The sequence below is a fragment of the Canis lupus genome, chromosome 9 (assembly GCF_003254725.2).
Source record: "Canis lupus dingo isolate Sandy chromosome 9, ASM325472v2, whole genome shotgun sequence".
NCBI lineage: Eukaryota > Metazoa > Chordata > Mammalia > Carnivora > Canidae > Canis > Canis lupus.
The window spans coordinates 11,634,133-11,650,957 of NC_064251.1; the positions used below are offsets into that span (position 1 = coordinate 11,634,133).

Sequence of the window (16,825 nt, forward strand, 5' to 3'; positions counted from 1 at the left end):
TTCTCCCTCACCAGGTCACCTGCTGTAGTCAGCAATAATTTTCCCGTTATTTTTTGCCTCACTAGACCGCAGTGGCAGGAGGCACTGCTGTCCATTTGTTTCTTCTCCGAAACACTTCTTTGGCTCCCATGGCATCCCACATGTGCCTGAATTTCTCCTACCTTTCTGGCTGTGTCTGCCTGCATCCCCTCCCCTCTCTGAATGTTCTGAAGTGGTCTGAAGGTTCCTGAAGACTCCATCCTGAGCCTTATCCTCTTTTACACCCCTTCCTTGAGTAAATGTACACATTCTATAGACTTTAAATATCACCCCAATACAAGTAACTCCTGGATCTCTATCTATAGGCCAGAGCTCTGTTCTGGATTCCAGACTCATGCATCACAAAGTGTCTACTTAATTCCATCCATATGTCTCACAGAGATCTCAACCTAACATGTCCAAACTAAACTCTTAATCTTCCCCCTCAAATCTCTTTCTCACACAATCTTTAATCTTTTCATTTCAGCAAAAAGTACCACCATCCACCTCATTATTAAAATCACAAGCAGAGTCACTCTTCACATATGCCTCCCCTCCCTCCTCTCATCTTCAATCTGTCAGATCCCCATGATTCTCCCTACATAGTGTTCCCTGAAACCACTGTTGCTCTCCATCTTTACAGCTACCACTGACGACAAGCTGTTCATTCAGCAATAGTCTCCTAACCCTGGAACCGCTTAGCATCCAGGGGCTCTTGACAGATATTTGCTGACTGATCACTGTTTTTTCATTTGCCCCCAATTTCCACACTCCGGAAAGCTTTTCCCCACCTATGTCCCCACACCTGGTATGCCTTCTGCTGAACTTTCCTTGTCCTCGCCAGCTGCCCCTTTCTCATCCACAGGGTCCTTACTTACAGATCCCCTCCTCAGACCAATCTCTTGTTTCCTTACCGCTTCCTCTTCTGGTCCTTCAAAACATTTACCACGTGTGATTAGTTATTTGTTTGTTTATATATATATATATATATTTTTTAATATTTTATTTATTTATTCACAATAGTCACACAGAGAGAGACAGAGAGGCAGAGACACAGGCAGAGGGAGAAGCAGGCTCCATGCACCGGGAGCCCGACGTGGGATTCGATCCCGGGTCTCCAGGATCGCGCCCCAGGCCAAAGGCAGGCGCCAAACCGCTGCGCCACCCAGGGATCCCTGTTTGTTTATATTAATGTAGATTCCTCCAACTACCAAGATCAATGGGAACAGATACTGCTTTCATTTGATTCACTACCAAATATTCAGCAAGTAAAAAGGGCCTGGCTCATTAATAGGTGTTCAATAACATGTTACTGAATAGCTGCTGAGAGCTTTATCAGTTAGCTGTTATTAAGACTTGTTAAAGAACAGATCTGAAATCTGCTATCTGAGGCCTTCTTACCCACAGTGTCTTTTATGTTTGCTCTTCACTTTATCTATTTGAGAAAAGAATTACCATAATGAAAATGGATGCTCAAAATAATGCTCTAAACCTTAATACTTGCATTTAGTACAAAATATAATTACATATAAAAATATAAGATGAGGGGTGCCTGGATGGCTCATTGGAAGAGCACATGACTCTGGATCTCGGGGACATGAGTTCAAAGCCCATACTGGCTATAGAGACCACTTAAATAAAACTTAAAAAAAATAAAATAGAATAAGATGAACATACACATTCCCTTCAAAAGAATGCATTTCTACAGGATGAAAGTTAAAAAACAAAAACAAAGAGCCTTCTTTTTCAAAACAAAGATATTTTACATTATAGCCCAATGTGCAAAATGCTATTTAACAAGGTGAAAAATCTTGGTTTCTTATTAAACTTTAACACCAAACTTAAAACTGGTTGCAACATGTGATCATAACATAATTTTAAAAAGTCAAGGAAAAAAATTAAGCAAGTACATATAATTCTTCTGGCCTTAGTCTAGAATTGAAGTGTGTAGCATCTAAGTGGTATAAAGTCCCTATAATTTTTGAAGCTGTAGCTAACAAACAAGGATAGATCAGCTTTGTGAATACACAGCATTCACTTACTTAGGCTTTTAAAAATCAATAAACAGGAATTTAGGGACCGTCTCACATTTGAACAGCAATTTAAAAGCATGATCTTCTCATTTGTTAGACCTCTTATAGCATGAAGTTGGTCAAGCAATTAACTTGTGACTCTCTAGCAACTAGGAAAACCTAGCAGCTTCCATTTTTCTTTTACTTAATATCAATAAATTGATACAACTACACTTTACATCATGAAGCCTAAATGAAAATCATACAATGAAGTAAGATGACAGACTCCCTATGCAACTCCTACTAGGTAGTGTGTCTTGCTTAACAGAAAAATAATTTTTAAAAAGATTATCCAGGGAATAAGAGTAACCAGGACATTGAAAAGTGAAAGTCTCTCACACCAATTATTCATTAGTCTAGCCCTCTTAACCTTTCTAGAAGGATTAAAAGAGAAGAGAAATATCCCACTAACAGGCTAAATATGGCTGCTCTGGCTCAAGAAACTCAAAGATAGTATTCTATTTTAGCAATAGAATTAACACTGTTTGTTTGTTGACTGATATTGTTCTTAAATGCCAAAATCTATAAAATGTTTTTTTTTCCTTTAGGGGAACAGATTGAAATTTTGTTTATTCTGCTCCATAAGGAAACAGGTATTTCCCCCTTAGACTAATGGTTTTACATGGTTTTTACACATAATGATCAAAAGTTATAAAATTTCACAAAAAGTAATGTGAAATATTAAAAAACACTGTTCTGTATTTTGTAAGGAATATATATATTTTTTTACCTTGGGAAAGAAGTCCCAATACCCTCTTCGACCTGCGTACTCGCAAAGCCTCGACCAGCTGCAGGCACGGGACACGGAAAGGGAGAGAGAACACGTGTGTATGGGTGGAGGGACACCGCAGAGACAGAGCAGAAAAGCACATTCGGTGGGAGAGGCAGAGCACCTGCACCTCTGCCAAAGGCTACCCCACACTGTGCTGCCAGCAGGAAGATAAGGATTTGGTTAATTCAGCCTACACATCAGATTAAAAATCAAGTGACGTGATGCGAGAAGGCAACAATAACCAATACAGCAATGCTGAGGAGCTCAATTCTCTCTTGGATGTTCTACCTTCAGTAGAGACAACATACGGTGTAATGAGAACATGAGTCATAGTCTGCATTTTTTTGAATTCCAGGATTTTCATATTGGTAATCAAGTTTAGAGAGGGGATCAAATCAATGTCTATAGGGGTTTATTTTTTTTAAAAAAGCTACTTGTGGTTTACCTGCATAGGGTTTATTAGAAATGTTAACAGCTAATGTTAATAATATGGTTAATAGGAGTCAGGCACTGTGCCACAGGCTTATTTTATATGGATCACCTCATGTAATTTCTACAACTAATAATAATAGGTCCTCAAATAGTCCCCCTTTTACAATTTCAGAAAAAGAAAGGCTGAGGGACTGGCTGAAGATCACACACCGAAGGGCAGAGCCAGGACACAAGTTCTAGCTGGTCATCCAGTTCCACGTCATCCCAGTGCATAGCAGATAACCACATGTCAAAGTTTATTGTCATCACATTAAAATGATTTGTAAAAATGTTTTACGACATGTAAAATTAATCAATGAATTTGAATATGGTTATTTTCTAATTTGTTTAGAAGATACAAAGCTTCATGTAGCAAAACCAAGTACACAGATCTTATGACTTAGACCTAAAGCCAAAATAAATCAATGAAGAGGGCTTCTACTAAAGTTTTCTACATCTCTTGTGTAATAGTTGGGGATGAAACAGTTCACTCATGGCACTGATTTAAAAATCTTTTCTATTCATTTTGCCAAAGAAAGAGATTAAATTGGAAAGATTAAGATAAACAACTACTATCACTGCAACAGACCGGTAACTTTAGCCAAGGCCACTAAAGTCCGGTTCTCAAAACAAAAATCACTATTTTCTTGATCCCTATCAGCCCATTCTAATAATGTTTTGCTAATTTGGATGTGACAAATTTTCTTGGGGGGGAAAAAAAAAGCATCTTGTAAAAAAAAAAAAAAAAATATATATATATATATTCCCAATAATGAGAAAAGTGAACTCTATCATACGGCTAGAAAATACCAAGTATTTTCAAATAAGATAATAAAAATAATTGTCAATATCCAGAAATATGCACTTAAAAAAAAAAAGGTAGTTTCTAACTGGAATAAAAACTTACAACAAACTGCAATCTGGAATGCTCACAAGCAGTAAAAAAAACTGTGATGACTACATGAGAAACACTGCAGAGTTCATAAAATAACAGAATACAAGCGTTCTGATACCCCCTTCTCCATACCAAGTGCAAATTTGGGCAACTGTATGCCAAATATGAGCCAATTTCCAAATGACACTTTCCTAGAAAAATATATAATTGCCTTTCATGTAACAGGTTGCCATTAAACTTTCATTTTTCAGGACACACATTACAAACCATGTTCACTGATGGGACATCAGCTGAGGATCACTAGTATTTCAGGGAGGTGAAGACTCAAAGAGCCTTTATCATGATGAATGGTGGATCATAACTATAATGTAAATTAATAAAGAAGGAATGGCACAAGGACATTATAAAAGTTCAGAATAGAAGAACTGTGTATCCATCAGTAGAATGCCATGCAGTCTTAATAAAACCTTACACATATTCAAAACAGTGTGCTAGAAGTTTCTAGGGGAATGTTAATTATTTGTGTGCATGGGTGTTGGCCAGAAGAGGCTGGGCATGGAAGGAAAGAATGCTCCACAGATATAATGCTTGAGTGGTTCACAATGGTTCACTGGCCAGCACTGTGGACAGCTGATCAGGGTTCCATCCTCTTTTACTAGCTATGATCTGAAACATCAAGAAACCTCTCTACATCTGAATTGTTTCATCTGTGAAATGGAGACAAAAGCATATATTCCACTCCTCTCACAGTATTTGAAGGATTATGTGATAATATATGTGATAAGGACTCTGAAAAATATAAGCAATTTTTATAAAATATAAGGTATTAAAAAGTGATATAATTACCAGTCTTTGAATTAATTTTCTAGAGAAAGAAACTGGCACCTGTTTGGGGCTAATATGATTAGGTACCCCAGCTTAGTTAGGCTGCTGCCTACCTATGAAAGATGAACAGGGAATATTTAATTAAGGGAGGCCTTGGGCAATTATTGTTTTCTTAAACTAGAGGCCACGAATCTTTCTCCCGGGTTAGGTCCACTCTAGTAAGGAATTCTGAAACTAAAGTCTAGTTTCCATAACAAAACCATTTTCTTGCTTCATCCTTTAGGTGTTTAATGAACACTTTCACAGCAGCATAAATTACTACACCACTAGTTTTCTTTAGCAGTAAAAAGTAATATAAAGAAAGCAGCACAGTATTTTACAATGGCCTTCAGCACCTAGAGCCCAGACATCCCACAACTAGTTAAGCTTTCACAAAAAAATAAAATAAAAAAGATATAAACATGAACACACTGACATAATATATAAAGATACATATGCATGTAAATGCGCGCGCACACACACACACACACAATCTCACAAAGTCGTATTAAAACCATCAGCATGTGCCTAAAGGATCCTCTGTTTTTAATGTACAGCACTATAAATAGCTCTGGGTTTCTAAGATTTGGATAAAATGAAACCACTTTCATCTAATCAAATTCACCAGAAGGCAATTCTATCAATAGAGGCCTGAATTTTAAAAATCTCTACAGTATAAATATTTCTTTTGTTATATATGCTCAAATATTTTACCATAATCCTAAAATCAGAGGATAATAGATTTTTTGCAGCTTGAAATTAAAGTCCTATTTTGACTTTTATTCAGAGAAAATAGATCAATTCCTTCTCCAACAGAAACATGGTATTTCATGACTGAAAAGTAGTAATTGATTCACTATTTAAAGCCAACCCAAATTAGAATTAAAGAATAAACCAATGCCTCTAATTCTATAGTATTTCAAATCCATTTTGCAGAACAAATAAAGGAATAAATATGTGAGCCCAAACTGAAGTTCCTATTTTACTTATTAGCACTCAGCTCCTCTTTCCAGGTCAGTGAGTGAGGCTAAATAGTTACTCTGTTGCCCAGACTGAGAGAAGCTCTGTCTCAAGGGATAAACGACCTCATGGACCTGGAGAAGTGTTAACTATCATCAGCACAAACTGTACTACTTGAGCAAGAAAAATTAAGTCCAACTAAAGGTACCACAATAACAAAAAAAGTAACTTTGGTTTCAGGAATTGCAAAGATCATTACAGGAAGTTGTATTAATGCTGACAAGTTCAAGTGTTTATAGAAACTAGGAAGCCCTGGAGTGTCCCTCCCAGGCACATACTTTCCTGCCCTATAGAACCAGTTCTAGGAACGTTGCTTATATTTCTTAATAACTAACTGGATATTAAACATCCAAAAAAAATTAACTGGCAGTGATTCCTGGTCATTTTGTTACTTTTGCTCCACATCTCCAGTTGTATCACTTCCCAGCCAACCCCCCACTCCCAACTCCAGTCTTCTAAGTGACCAAATTTCCCAAACACAGCCACACAAGTTTTTCCAAAGAGAGGGTCTCTCATTTGTACAGTGGCAGGCCATAGTCAATGTACAATCAAAGCTCAGTATCACAAATATATAAACCAGTACTAAAAGAGACCGCTTCTGAGGCTGTATTATTCTGTGAGCTCCTTTACAAAAATTAGGAAGGTACCTTAAAAGCTATCACAGCAATGTAAATCTTAGATTTTTCTTTTTCTACAGTAAACTATTTAGTTTACCCATAATGAAACTAACCAGAAAAGGAAATGTTTGCCTTTGGGAACTTGGAAAAGAAAACATTCATGTTTGCACCCGAAGTTATTACTAACAAATGAATGGCTGGTTAAAAACCTAAGCTGTGATACCACTGCCCTAGCCCCTGTGCCCCAAGACTGATTACAAGGCAGTTGTTCGTCCTAAGCAAGAAAAACCACAAAAAGGCTTAAGAACTGTTCCTGTTTGGTGTTTTTTTTTTTTTTTTTTTTTTTTTTGCATTTCACTTTGCATACTAAGTTTAATAATCATCACTCAAAACAAAAAAAAAAAGACAAATTTTATTTTTCTACTAACTCTTCCCTTTTCCCCTGATGGTTTACTTTTTCTATCCAAGATTCAAGAATATACACTGGCAAACATAAAAAGAAAATTATGACTCTGTAAGACAATGACTTCTCATCTCCTAGAAAATTGACAAGCTAGCATCCAGAAATGATTCCTATTTCCCAGAAGACACTTCATGTGGGATGTCTCTTTTTTTCCAGAAGAACTTAGAATTCAGAATGTCTAAAAAAACGAGGAAATAAAATAAGTGTCAGGCTTATGCTAGCAAGAGAGAAAAAGATGAACTAGGCATACCAACGGAGCTTCTACTTAAGTAGGAGAACCAAATACAAGTGCAAACAAGTGGAGTGCAGGTGACCAAAGGAGAGCACAGGGCAGGGAGAAACGCTCCAGCCAGGAGGGCTGGAGAAATCTCTGATCCTAAAGCACTATCCCTCAGGGTGGCCAAGAAGCAAATTCATCCAAATCATCCTTGACTGTCTGCCACAAATACACATCACTGGGTCCCATCCCAGATTCCTGAATCAGATCCTCTTGCGATGGGAGTCTAGAACTCTGTTTTTGTTTCATTTCATTTTTTATTAAACAAGCATTCCAGTGAATCTAATACAAGGGGTCCATGGACCATGTTTGGTCACACTGAAATACTACCATTTTTCTAAGTTAAGGGTAAGACCTACTGCATAGATACAGTAATGAAAAACCATAACAGAAAGACCTTATAAAGACAGCCACCACAGAAGCAGACAATCAAGGTATGTGGAAACTGATGAATACACTGACTCTAAGAGGCTAAACTCTGTTCTGGAAGTAATGGAGAATGAGTATAGCTTTTTGAACAAACTCATGCTGTGTTTGAATAAGATTATCTGGGAGTCCAAGTAAGAGGTACTAAGACATTAATGGAAAGGGGGAAAGGAGGCAACAGATGCAAGAGATTTTTCAAGGGTAGAAAAGACAGGACTTGGGATTTGATGTGTGTAGAGAAGAAAAGGAATTGAAGAGGACCATGAGAAAAATTTTAAATGAGCCAGGTGCCTTCTCTGTGTCTAACACTGTGTCAAGCACCACACAGCATCCACAAGCACAAGAATCATTAATTCAATGTAGTAACTCAACCCTTCCAATATTTGACAGGTGCCATTAACACCACCAAGGATATACACAGGAAAAAAATTCCTGTCCTCCAGGGGTTTAAAATTACATCTCTCCCTGTTCTTCTTTTATTTTGCCCTTACTTTTTATGAGGCAAAAAGTATTTCTGGAACCTGTCTCTCCTTGTGCTCAAGACCTTTGCTGCTAAAGCATTACTGGGTCAAGTCAAAAACATGTAGGTCCTCATCCTGAGTGGTTTTAGCTGTTTGTTCTTAATGGCAAATACTTAGGAATGCTTTCTTGACTACGATGACATGACAGTCTTTTGTTTTGTTTTTTTTTTTAAAGATTTTATTTATTTTAAGAGAGAGCATGTGTGCATGAACAGGGAGGTGAGGGAGGCAGAGGGAGAAGGAGGCTCCCTGCTAGCCCCATGTGGGGGCTGGATCTCAAGCTGAAGGTAGATGCTTAACCAATTGAACCATGCAGGCGCCCCAACATGACAGTCTTGATACAAAACTATTAAGATGTAAATATCCAAATTCAAGTGTAAGTGTGGCCCAACTTTAGATAAATGGACTTAAAAAACTTTCCTACAGAAACTTTTAGAATACTGCTGTTTATTCATCCAATCAATATGAACTGTATGCTTTTACAGATGGATGGTTCTCCCCTGACCTGGAAGAATGAATAACATCCTGAGAAACCTTAGAGTGCAAAGTGTGATCAATGAATTAAAAAGGAGAATAAACAGCACTTAAAAACAGGAGGCAGGGTGACAACAGGTGAGAAGCAGCAGTATGTGTAGGAACTATCAGTTATAAGAAATACTGACCAAAGGACAAAAATCAACCACAAGCCTGAGAAGTGGACAGAGGTCACTTGTCAAGTTAAATTCATAATTGTCAATATACGATGAATGCTGCCAGTGACTTGATTTTAATAATAACATGAGTCTTTGATTAATGGACAAATTATTTGACAAGATACACACATCAAAGAGAAGAACTATACAAGACAGTAGGTGATCAAGTGCTACATTTATATGGTGTCTGCGAGAGCCATAATTCAGAGTAAGTTAAGATTTAAAATCAGTTTTATAAAATGCTGTCATGAACATGTTTCTAGAACTTTTTAGTAGCCAAGGCTGCTCTGAGTACAAACTGTAATAGCAAAGACTGCTGGCTGTGTATCATTTTGTAGCCACACCCATAAATGTGTATCACTTTAATGCCAGTGACATCACTAAACAACTTTCTAAGCAGTTTTACTTTTAACTGTCACTTTTTCAGGATCATAATACAGTAAAACACTTCAAATCTGAACTACCTCCAAATTGCATACAGTCTAGATTGTTATCATTCCTGGGATCTTTCTGGTCTTCGGCAAATAAAACCCAGAACATAATCAAAGCATTCACAATTAAACTGCAAAACACTTGATTAAAAAAAATCAATTTCAATAATTATTTGTATCTTTACTATCAATAATTATTGTATCAATAATTATTTGTATCTTTAAACTAGATCAGATCTTTTCTTTTCCACCCTACCTACAGTGCTTTGTAACAGCTATAAAGCTTTACCGTAGTCTAAGATTATGGTTTTAACGAAGAAACATTTTGTAATATGTGCTGAGAAACCTTAGAGAAATACACACAGTATGCAAATATATAAAGTACAATGACTTAAATGTTATCAAGGGCTTCAAACTCTTTATAAATTAATCTGTATCATAAAATGAGTACCTCAAAAGACCATATAAAAGACACACTTGAACAACTAGGTGTAGTTACCGGGCTCTCAGCCTGAGAGTAGAAGATGAATTTTTTAAAAGGATGAATATCACTGCTGCAATTGGGAGGAGATTATTTTCAAAACTAGAATAAAATTAGGAGAAAATGTCTAAGAAAATCACTATCCTCTTACTTACAAAAAGGAAAAATGACCAGTTAAACATAACTGCTTCACCAAATCTATGGGGTTTACCTTATTTTTATCTTCCCTCAGTAAGAAACTCCTCTAATCCAATCCAAATTTCTGAGACTAAAATTCTGGAGACATTTTAATGTGGAAGTCAGTGAAAAAAGTATGTTAGAATCAGCTTCCAGTACATGTCATTAAAATAAAATGACAACAATGTAAAAGAACAGATCTCTTACCAGTTGAAATTCTCGACGCCGGTCATAGGCATTCTGTATGCCACTGTCTGCCCACAGTGCTCTTATGATAGGGAGATACTGCAAAAAAACTTGAGTTTCCACCATTCCCTGGGCCGCCATGGGGGACCGGGTGTCAAACGCCATCATCTTGTCTCCGTTGCCTTGGTTTGAGTTATCTCCCCACGGAATATGAAGTTTCTCTCGAGCATCTACCAGCACCCTCATACCTTTGTTTAAAAAGAAAGAAAAAGGTGTGCTAGGAGTCATTAGATATCCTCAGTGATTCTATTCCAGTATTCTTTTCTGAAGCTTAACCATGCCAAGCCTACCTCCTCCACAAATGGAGGCCAACGTCGAAACAAACACCCGTAACTTCCCAGAGCTTAAAAAAACTAACACTTGTTCACAGTCACAAAATTAGAGCCTTGAAAAGCAAATACTATTAACACAACTGCTCTTTCTGAAGGATTTTTAACATGCTCTCATTTATAAAATAAGTTATTATAAACTTTTAATAGAAGGTAGTCACAAGAGAACCAAAACCAGTGAAGGAAAAAGAAATCACACTGCACAGCCAGATGTCCAGGCTCGGGAAACAACAGCTGCAGCTAAGATTTTCTAAGCCCCTCAAAAAGATATTTATGAAATGCCAGGAGTCAAACATTATCACTTGGAGTTCATTTGTTACTCGAGCACCCTGCTTTAACCCAACATTGAGTCTTCTTTGTGTGTGTTTTTTTTTTTTTTTAAGATTTTATTAGAGATAGAGCAGAGGAGCCAAGGGGAAGGGAGAGAGAATCCCGAGCAGACTCCAAGTTGAGTGTAGAGGCTGCCGCACGGCTGAATCTCACAATCCTGAGATCACGCCCTGAGCAGAAAAATCAAGAGTCAGAGCCACCCAGGTGCCCCAACACCAAGTCCTCTAAGAACACGTTCAAAACTCAAAAACTCCCAAACCAAGCATAAGTCACAGGAAGGCCTTAGATTTCTCTAACAGGGAGGAAGGGCAACTGCCAAAAGTATACACAGAGACTTCAACTCACAGAGATTAATTCAAGCCCATTATCTCTAATCACTAAACTGTTACCTTTGGTTCATCTTAATTAACAGTTGCATGACTATTCAGTCATTTGTCTCCATAACTGAAAAACCGTGTTGCTGTCAATTTTCTGATCATGCCAACTCAAAAAGTAGGTATCTAGTGACTTACTTCATCTCATAACCAGCGTTCAAAGTAGGTCACACTTAGGACCCAGTGCACAGTAAAGACCAGGTGTTTACGTGGCTCATAATCAGTTAACATGTTGATTCTATTCATTGACATAGTTCCTTAAGTTCAGCTGCATCAGGATACAAAGGTACCTTCAATTAAGGACTGGCAAGGCAGAGCTCACAGCCTTGAAAGAGACCTTAATTAGTTTTGTGCTGAACAGTAAGATGGGATAAATTCGATTGTTTTATACAGCTTAACTGTAGCAGTGCCAGGACTCAGAGCCTGCTGGCTGTGATCTGTGAGCCCCTGGCCTAGCGCTCTTCTCCTCTCATTACTCCACGACCCCCGCCTCCTAGAGAGGGAGAGAAGCGGTGAGGGAGGGGGTACTTTTCCTCTACTCAATCCTGGGAGGAAAAGAAAGTGATGAGAAGGAATTGCTTAAGAACTTCCTGAACAACAACAACAACAACAAAAATATCTCACTTAAAAAAACACTGTTTGCAAATCTGCTGAAATCTGAAACAAGGACAATCGCTACCCAGATGGTGGTTTCCTGATGCACCTTATGTATCTCAAATTTGCCAAGCCGCCTTTTAGAAAGCAGGAAGATGCTTTGATGCTAAGAAAAATGAGCCTAACTATCGCTGAAATAAAATAAGAACCATCTTTTCCAAAACTCTGAGAGCCCAGAAATAAAATCCCTTGTCTATCTTTTTATTTAGGAGCGAAGTTTAACCGTGGAAACACTCTCCCACGGAAGCAGAGCAAATGACCCACGCCGACGGTGATTCACGGACTCTACCTGCACAGGCTCCGCATCACTTTCTAGGCCAAAGATTCTTCATACCAACAAACAGGCTTCATTTAAATAGCAGAGCAAGTGGTGGTACCCACCCCCACCCCCACCCCCTTCCGTCCACCGCAATTATTAAAGCAAAAAAAAAAAAAAAAAAAAGGAGAGTGGAACGTGTTGCATAGTGATTACAGGCAAAACATCCTGCCCGACCGTGACAATGGGGCGAAAAACCACCGATGCCGATTTTTTCAGACTAACTGTACGGGTCTACTCTTTCCTGATGCCAGCACAGGGCACAGGACTCCCTGAGGTTTCCCCATCTCTGCCCAGAAGGGCCCAGGGGCTGTCACCCTCCGCCCTTGACAAGTCTCGGGCAAAAGTTTCCTTCTGGAGAGGGTTCCAGAAGGCCCTGGCTCAGGAGGCGGCCGGAGCAGCAAGGGGCTGGGAGCAGCCCCGACCCCATGTGACTCGGGTCACCCACCCGGGGACGGGAGGGGAGGGGAGGCGAGGCCGGCGCGGGGCGCGGGGCGTGTGGGTCTCCGGGCCTCGCAGGGCGATCGCCCCACTCCCCGAGGCGCCCGGCTCGCCTCACTTCCCTGTCGGAGGGGGGCGAGGCCCGCGGGGGAGGGGGGTGTGGGGAGCCAGTCGTGACCCGAGCCGGCCGGCGAGGGGGCCAGCGGGGCGGCCCCCCGGCATCCCTGCCCCCCGCGGCCGAGGGCACCCCGCGCCGCGCCCCCTCCGCGCCCGCCGGGCCGGGTCCTCCGCCGGCCGGGGACGCGAGCGGACGAGGACGAGGGCGGTGCCCAGCCCAGCCCAGCCCCGCCGCCCGCCGCCCGCGCCCGCGCCCGCCGCCCGCGCCCCCCGCCCGGCACCTTTAATCACGTTGCTGTAGATGGTGGGGCGGAACTCCTCGCGCGCGCGCTGGTCGAAGTCCTGCCCGTGGATGATCCGCATCTGCTTCAGGAAGGTGGACTTGCCGCTCTCGCCCGCGCCCAGCAGCAGGATCTTCACCAGCCGCTTCACGTACGTCTTCTCCCGGGACAGGCATTTGTCGATCTCCTTGGACTTGCGCTGCTGCTCGGCCTCGCCGCTCGTCAGCACGCAGCCGGGGAAGCACACGGACAGCACGGACCGCGACGGCAGGAAGTCCGCCATCTTGCCGCCGCCGCCGCCGCCGCCGCCTCGGCGGGCCCCTCCGGCTCCCTCCACCGCCTCCTCCTCCTCGGGCGGCGGGCGGCTCCTGCGACGAGGCTCGAGGGCGGGGAGCGCTGCGGCGGCCCGAGCGCGCCCGGGGAGGGAGGGAACCAGAGAGGTGACTCGCAGGGCGGGCCGGGCGAGCGGAGGAGGGAGGGATGGAGGGCGGGCCCAGGAGGGGCGGTGGCCCCCGCGCGTGCGCGCGCGCCGCCTCCCGGGAGCGCGCACGCACGCACGCACGCCGCGGCCCCGCCCCCTCCCGCGCTCGGCTTCCAGGAGTCACGCTGCGGCCCGGGCGTCGGCCGCTGCCGCCCGCTGGGCGCGCGCGGGAGTGGGAGGCGGCGGGCGGGGCTGCCGGGAGCGGTCACGTGGGCTCCGGCCGGCCCCGGCGCGCGCGGGCGGGGCCCGACTTGCTGTTTGCCTTCAGTGAGCTGCACCCGCTGCTGCGCGGGGGGCGGCTTCCCGGAGCGCTGGAGGCCGGGCACGCGCTCCCAGACCCGGCCCTCTGGGCTCTCCTACCGCGCCCGCCGCCTGCTGTCACCGTCCGCGCGCCCGCTTTCGAGAGCCTGGGCGCGAGCCTGCGAGGCTTTGGTACCTTTCCCCGGGGTGGTCTCCCCAAGCCTGGGAGATGCCCAGTGATGACGTCCAAGCATCATCAATCCTCCCCTCCCACCCACCCCCTTCTCACTCTCCAGCCCCCACCTCTTTTTGGTGTTCTCAGATCCTGCAAAAGACTCTTCTTTCAGGGGCACCTGCGTGGCTCAGCGGTTGAGCCTCTGCCTTTGGCTCAGGGCGCGATCCTGGGGTCCTGGGATTGAGTCCCGAATGGGGCTGCTCCCCAAGGCGAGCCTGCTTCTCTCTCTCTCTCTCTCTCTCTCTCTCTCTCTCTCTCATAAATAAATAAATACAATCTTAGAAAAGAAAAAAAAAAGATTCTCCTTTCAGGGAAAGGAACTGGAGTTGACGTTCATCTGAGACGTGGGAGGAGGGTTGTTAATCACATCTCTTTAATATGGATTCCCACCCGAATTGCCGCACCGAAGCCAGTGTGCAGGGTGGCTGCGTAGAGTGAGGTCATGGTGAAAATCCCCCTAAACCGGACACCGAGAAGCAGACTCTTCCCTACAAGGAAGCAGATAAGCAAACAAGACTGAGGACCGGAGCAGGCAAATTTTCGGTTTCCTGCCAGATTACAGAGGATGTGAGCAGCCAAGGCAGTTTTTTTTTTGTTGTTGTTTTGTTTTTTGTTTTTTGTTTTTTTTTTTTGTTCTGTCCTAACAGCAGATTCAGGCCAGGACACCTGAAAGGGCTGCTAAGGGGACCTGCAACAAGTGACAGCTGGGTTGGTAGACTGCGTGCGTAGCAAGGACCCCGGAAACCAGCTTCTTTATTCTCAGTATTTCATTGCAAGTGGAAACAGCCGCTTTGGTTTGTCTCTCTTCTGGGCAGTGCAAAGGTAATGCTGTTTGATCCGGGCCTCTGTGGCTCCAAAGCTACCCGTGTGTTAGGGAGCTGGGGTAAGAGGTCAGCACTCTGAGCTGCCCATGACAAGTTTAAATTAAAAAATCAGTGCCAGTTTACTGTCAGGTTGGCTTAATGGCTGAGAAGCCTTATGCATGACTCAGTAAATAGGCTGCAGTAAAAGAATGGCTATAGTAGGATTATCTCCTGTTGTCCTGCCCAAGCCCATGGAATGGACAATCTATAATATACAAAGTACGGTAGGTTCAGCTCCAGTATCTATGGGTTGATAGGGTCAGAATCACTGGGTGGTGCCTTCAGGCAGAATGGATGGTAAAACTCTACCCTGGATGGCAAATCTCTCTAGAGTCTCAACTGTGTTCAGGAGGTCCTGTCCTCCGACCTCTGCCCACGACAGGGGAGCGGGTTTGGCCTCCATGCACCGTTTCTAGGTGGACTCCAGATGCTAGTCTGAACTCTTCTGCAAAATCAGGAGAGAAGCCTATAAGTTAGGTAGTTAACATATTTTTTTTTTCTTCTTCCCAAAGTGTGTGCAGTGTAATGGAGAACCAAGGGAGCCTAGGAGGCAAGAAGGTATTCCTGCCCAGCCAGTTCATGTTGTGACATGCAGAGCAGCCGAGAAAGTTGTTCAAAGCCCTGCCTGTAACCCTGTGTTAGAACGAGGTTGGCTCAGATCAACTGTAGCTGCTCTAGTCGGTGTTTCTGAAAAATGGACATCTTTGGGCCCGGCACTAGGTTCAGCTATAGCAGTCCAACTGCTTCTGTCATCAAGCCACCTTGAAATTATAAGCGTAAAAGTGAGTGAGAGGTTTGGTGGTTCCTCCAAAAGTTAAACATAGAACTGCCATATGAGCCAGCAATTCTACTCCTGGCCATAGATAAAAAATAATTGAAAACAGATATTCAAACAAAAAATTATACACCTATGTTCATGGCAGCAGTATTCAGAATAGCCAAAAGATGTAAACACCCCATATATCCCATCAATAGATGACTGGGTAAACAAAATGTAGTATATCCATAAAATGGAATTTTCAGCCATTAAAAAGAAATGAAATACGACTTGAAATTGAAATACTGAAATAATGACCACATGCTACAATATGGATGAATCCTGAAAACATTGTGCTAAGTGGAAGAAGCCAGTCACGAAAGGCCACATGTTGTAAGGTTCCACTTCTAGGAAATGTCCAGAACAGACAAATCCATAGAAACAGTGAATCAGTAGGGGCTAGAAGGAGGGAAGAATGGGGAGTGACTGCTTATGGGTACAGAGTTTGGTTTCCTTTTGAGGTGATGAAAATGTTTAAGAACTAGACATTGGTGACGGCTGCAGAACATTGTGAATGTACTAAATGCTCTGAACTGTACACTTTAAAATGGTCACATGATGAATTTGATGGTATGTGAATTTTACCACAATATGAATTAGAGAAAATAGTTATTTCCTATAAAAGGCATAATTTAAAAAAATAAATAAAAGGCATAATTTAACATTGAAGTCCAGTAGTCAATGAATGAACATGTGATCGTGCTTATTTTAAAATAATGTAAGTTATTGCACCAGAAGCAAATCTACTCTGGCAGTTGCTTCTGGTTACATTGTAATGATATAAGTGATATTTGCATTTCCATATAGATTGTTTCATAACTGAAAAGGAAAATCCAAACTTTTTAAAGGAGTACAGAGTCTATTGGTTAGAACAGAATCTGTTAGATGCTGTATTTCCAGTAGA

At 42.3% G+C, this 16,825-nt stretch overlaps 1 protein-coding gene across 2 annotated transcripts in view; it reads right to left on the reverse strand.

Annotated features, from left to right (window-relative positions):
- Window positions 1-13,781, reverse strand: part of GNA13 (G protein subunit alpha 13) — a 40,991-nt gene extending 27,210 nt beyond the window's left edge. Inside the window, exons 1-2 of one of the 2 annotated variants that reach the window (XM_025436540.3) lie at window positions 13,286-13,781; window positions 10,405-10,631 (exon numbers count right to left, since the gene is read on the reverse strand). In XM_025436540.3, the coding sequence (XP_025292325.1) occupies window positions 10,405-10,631; window positions 13,286-13,568 (510 nt within the window). In that variant the 5' untranslated portion in view covers window positions 13,569-13,781. Of the gene's footprint in view, window positions 1-10,404; window positions 10,632-12,419; window positions 12,495-13,285 lie in introns of those variants that run through there. The other variant, XM_035721173.2, reaches the window with a different exon arrangement.
- Window positions 13,782-16,825: the final 3,044 nt, after the last annotated feature.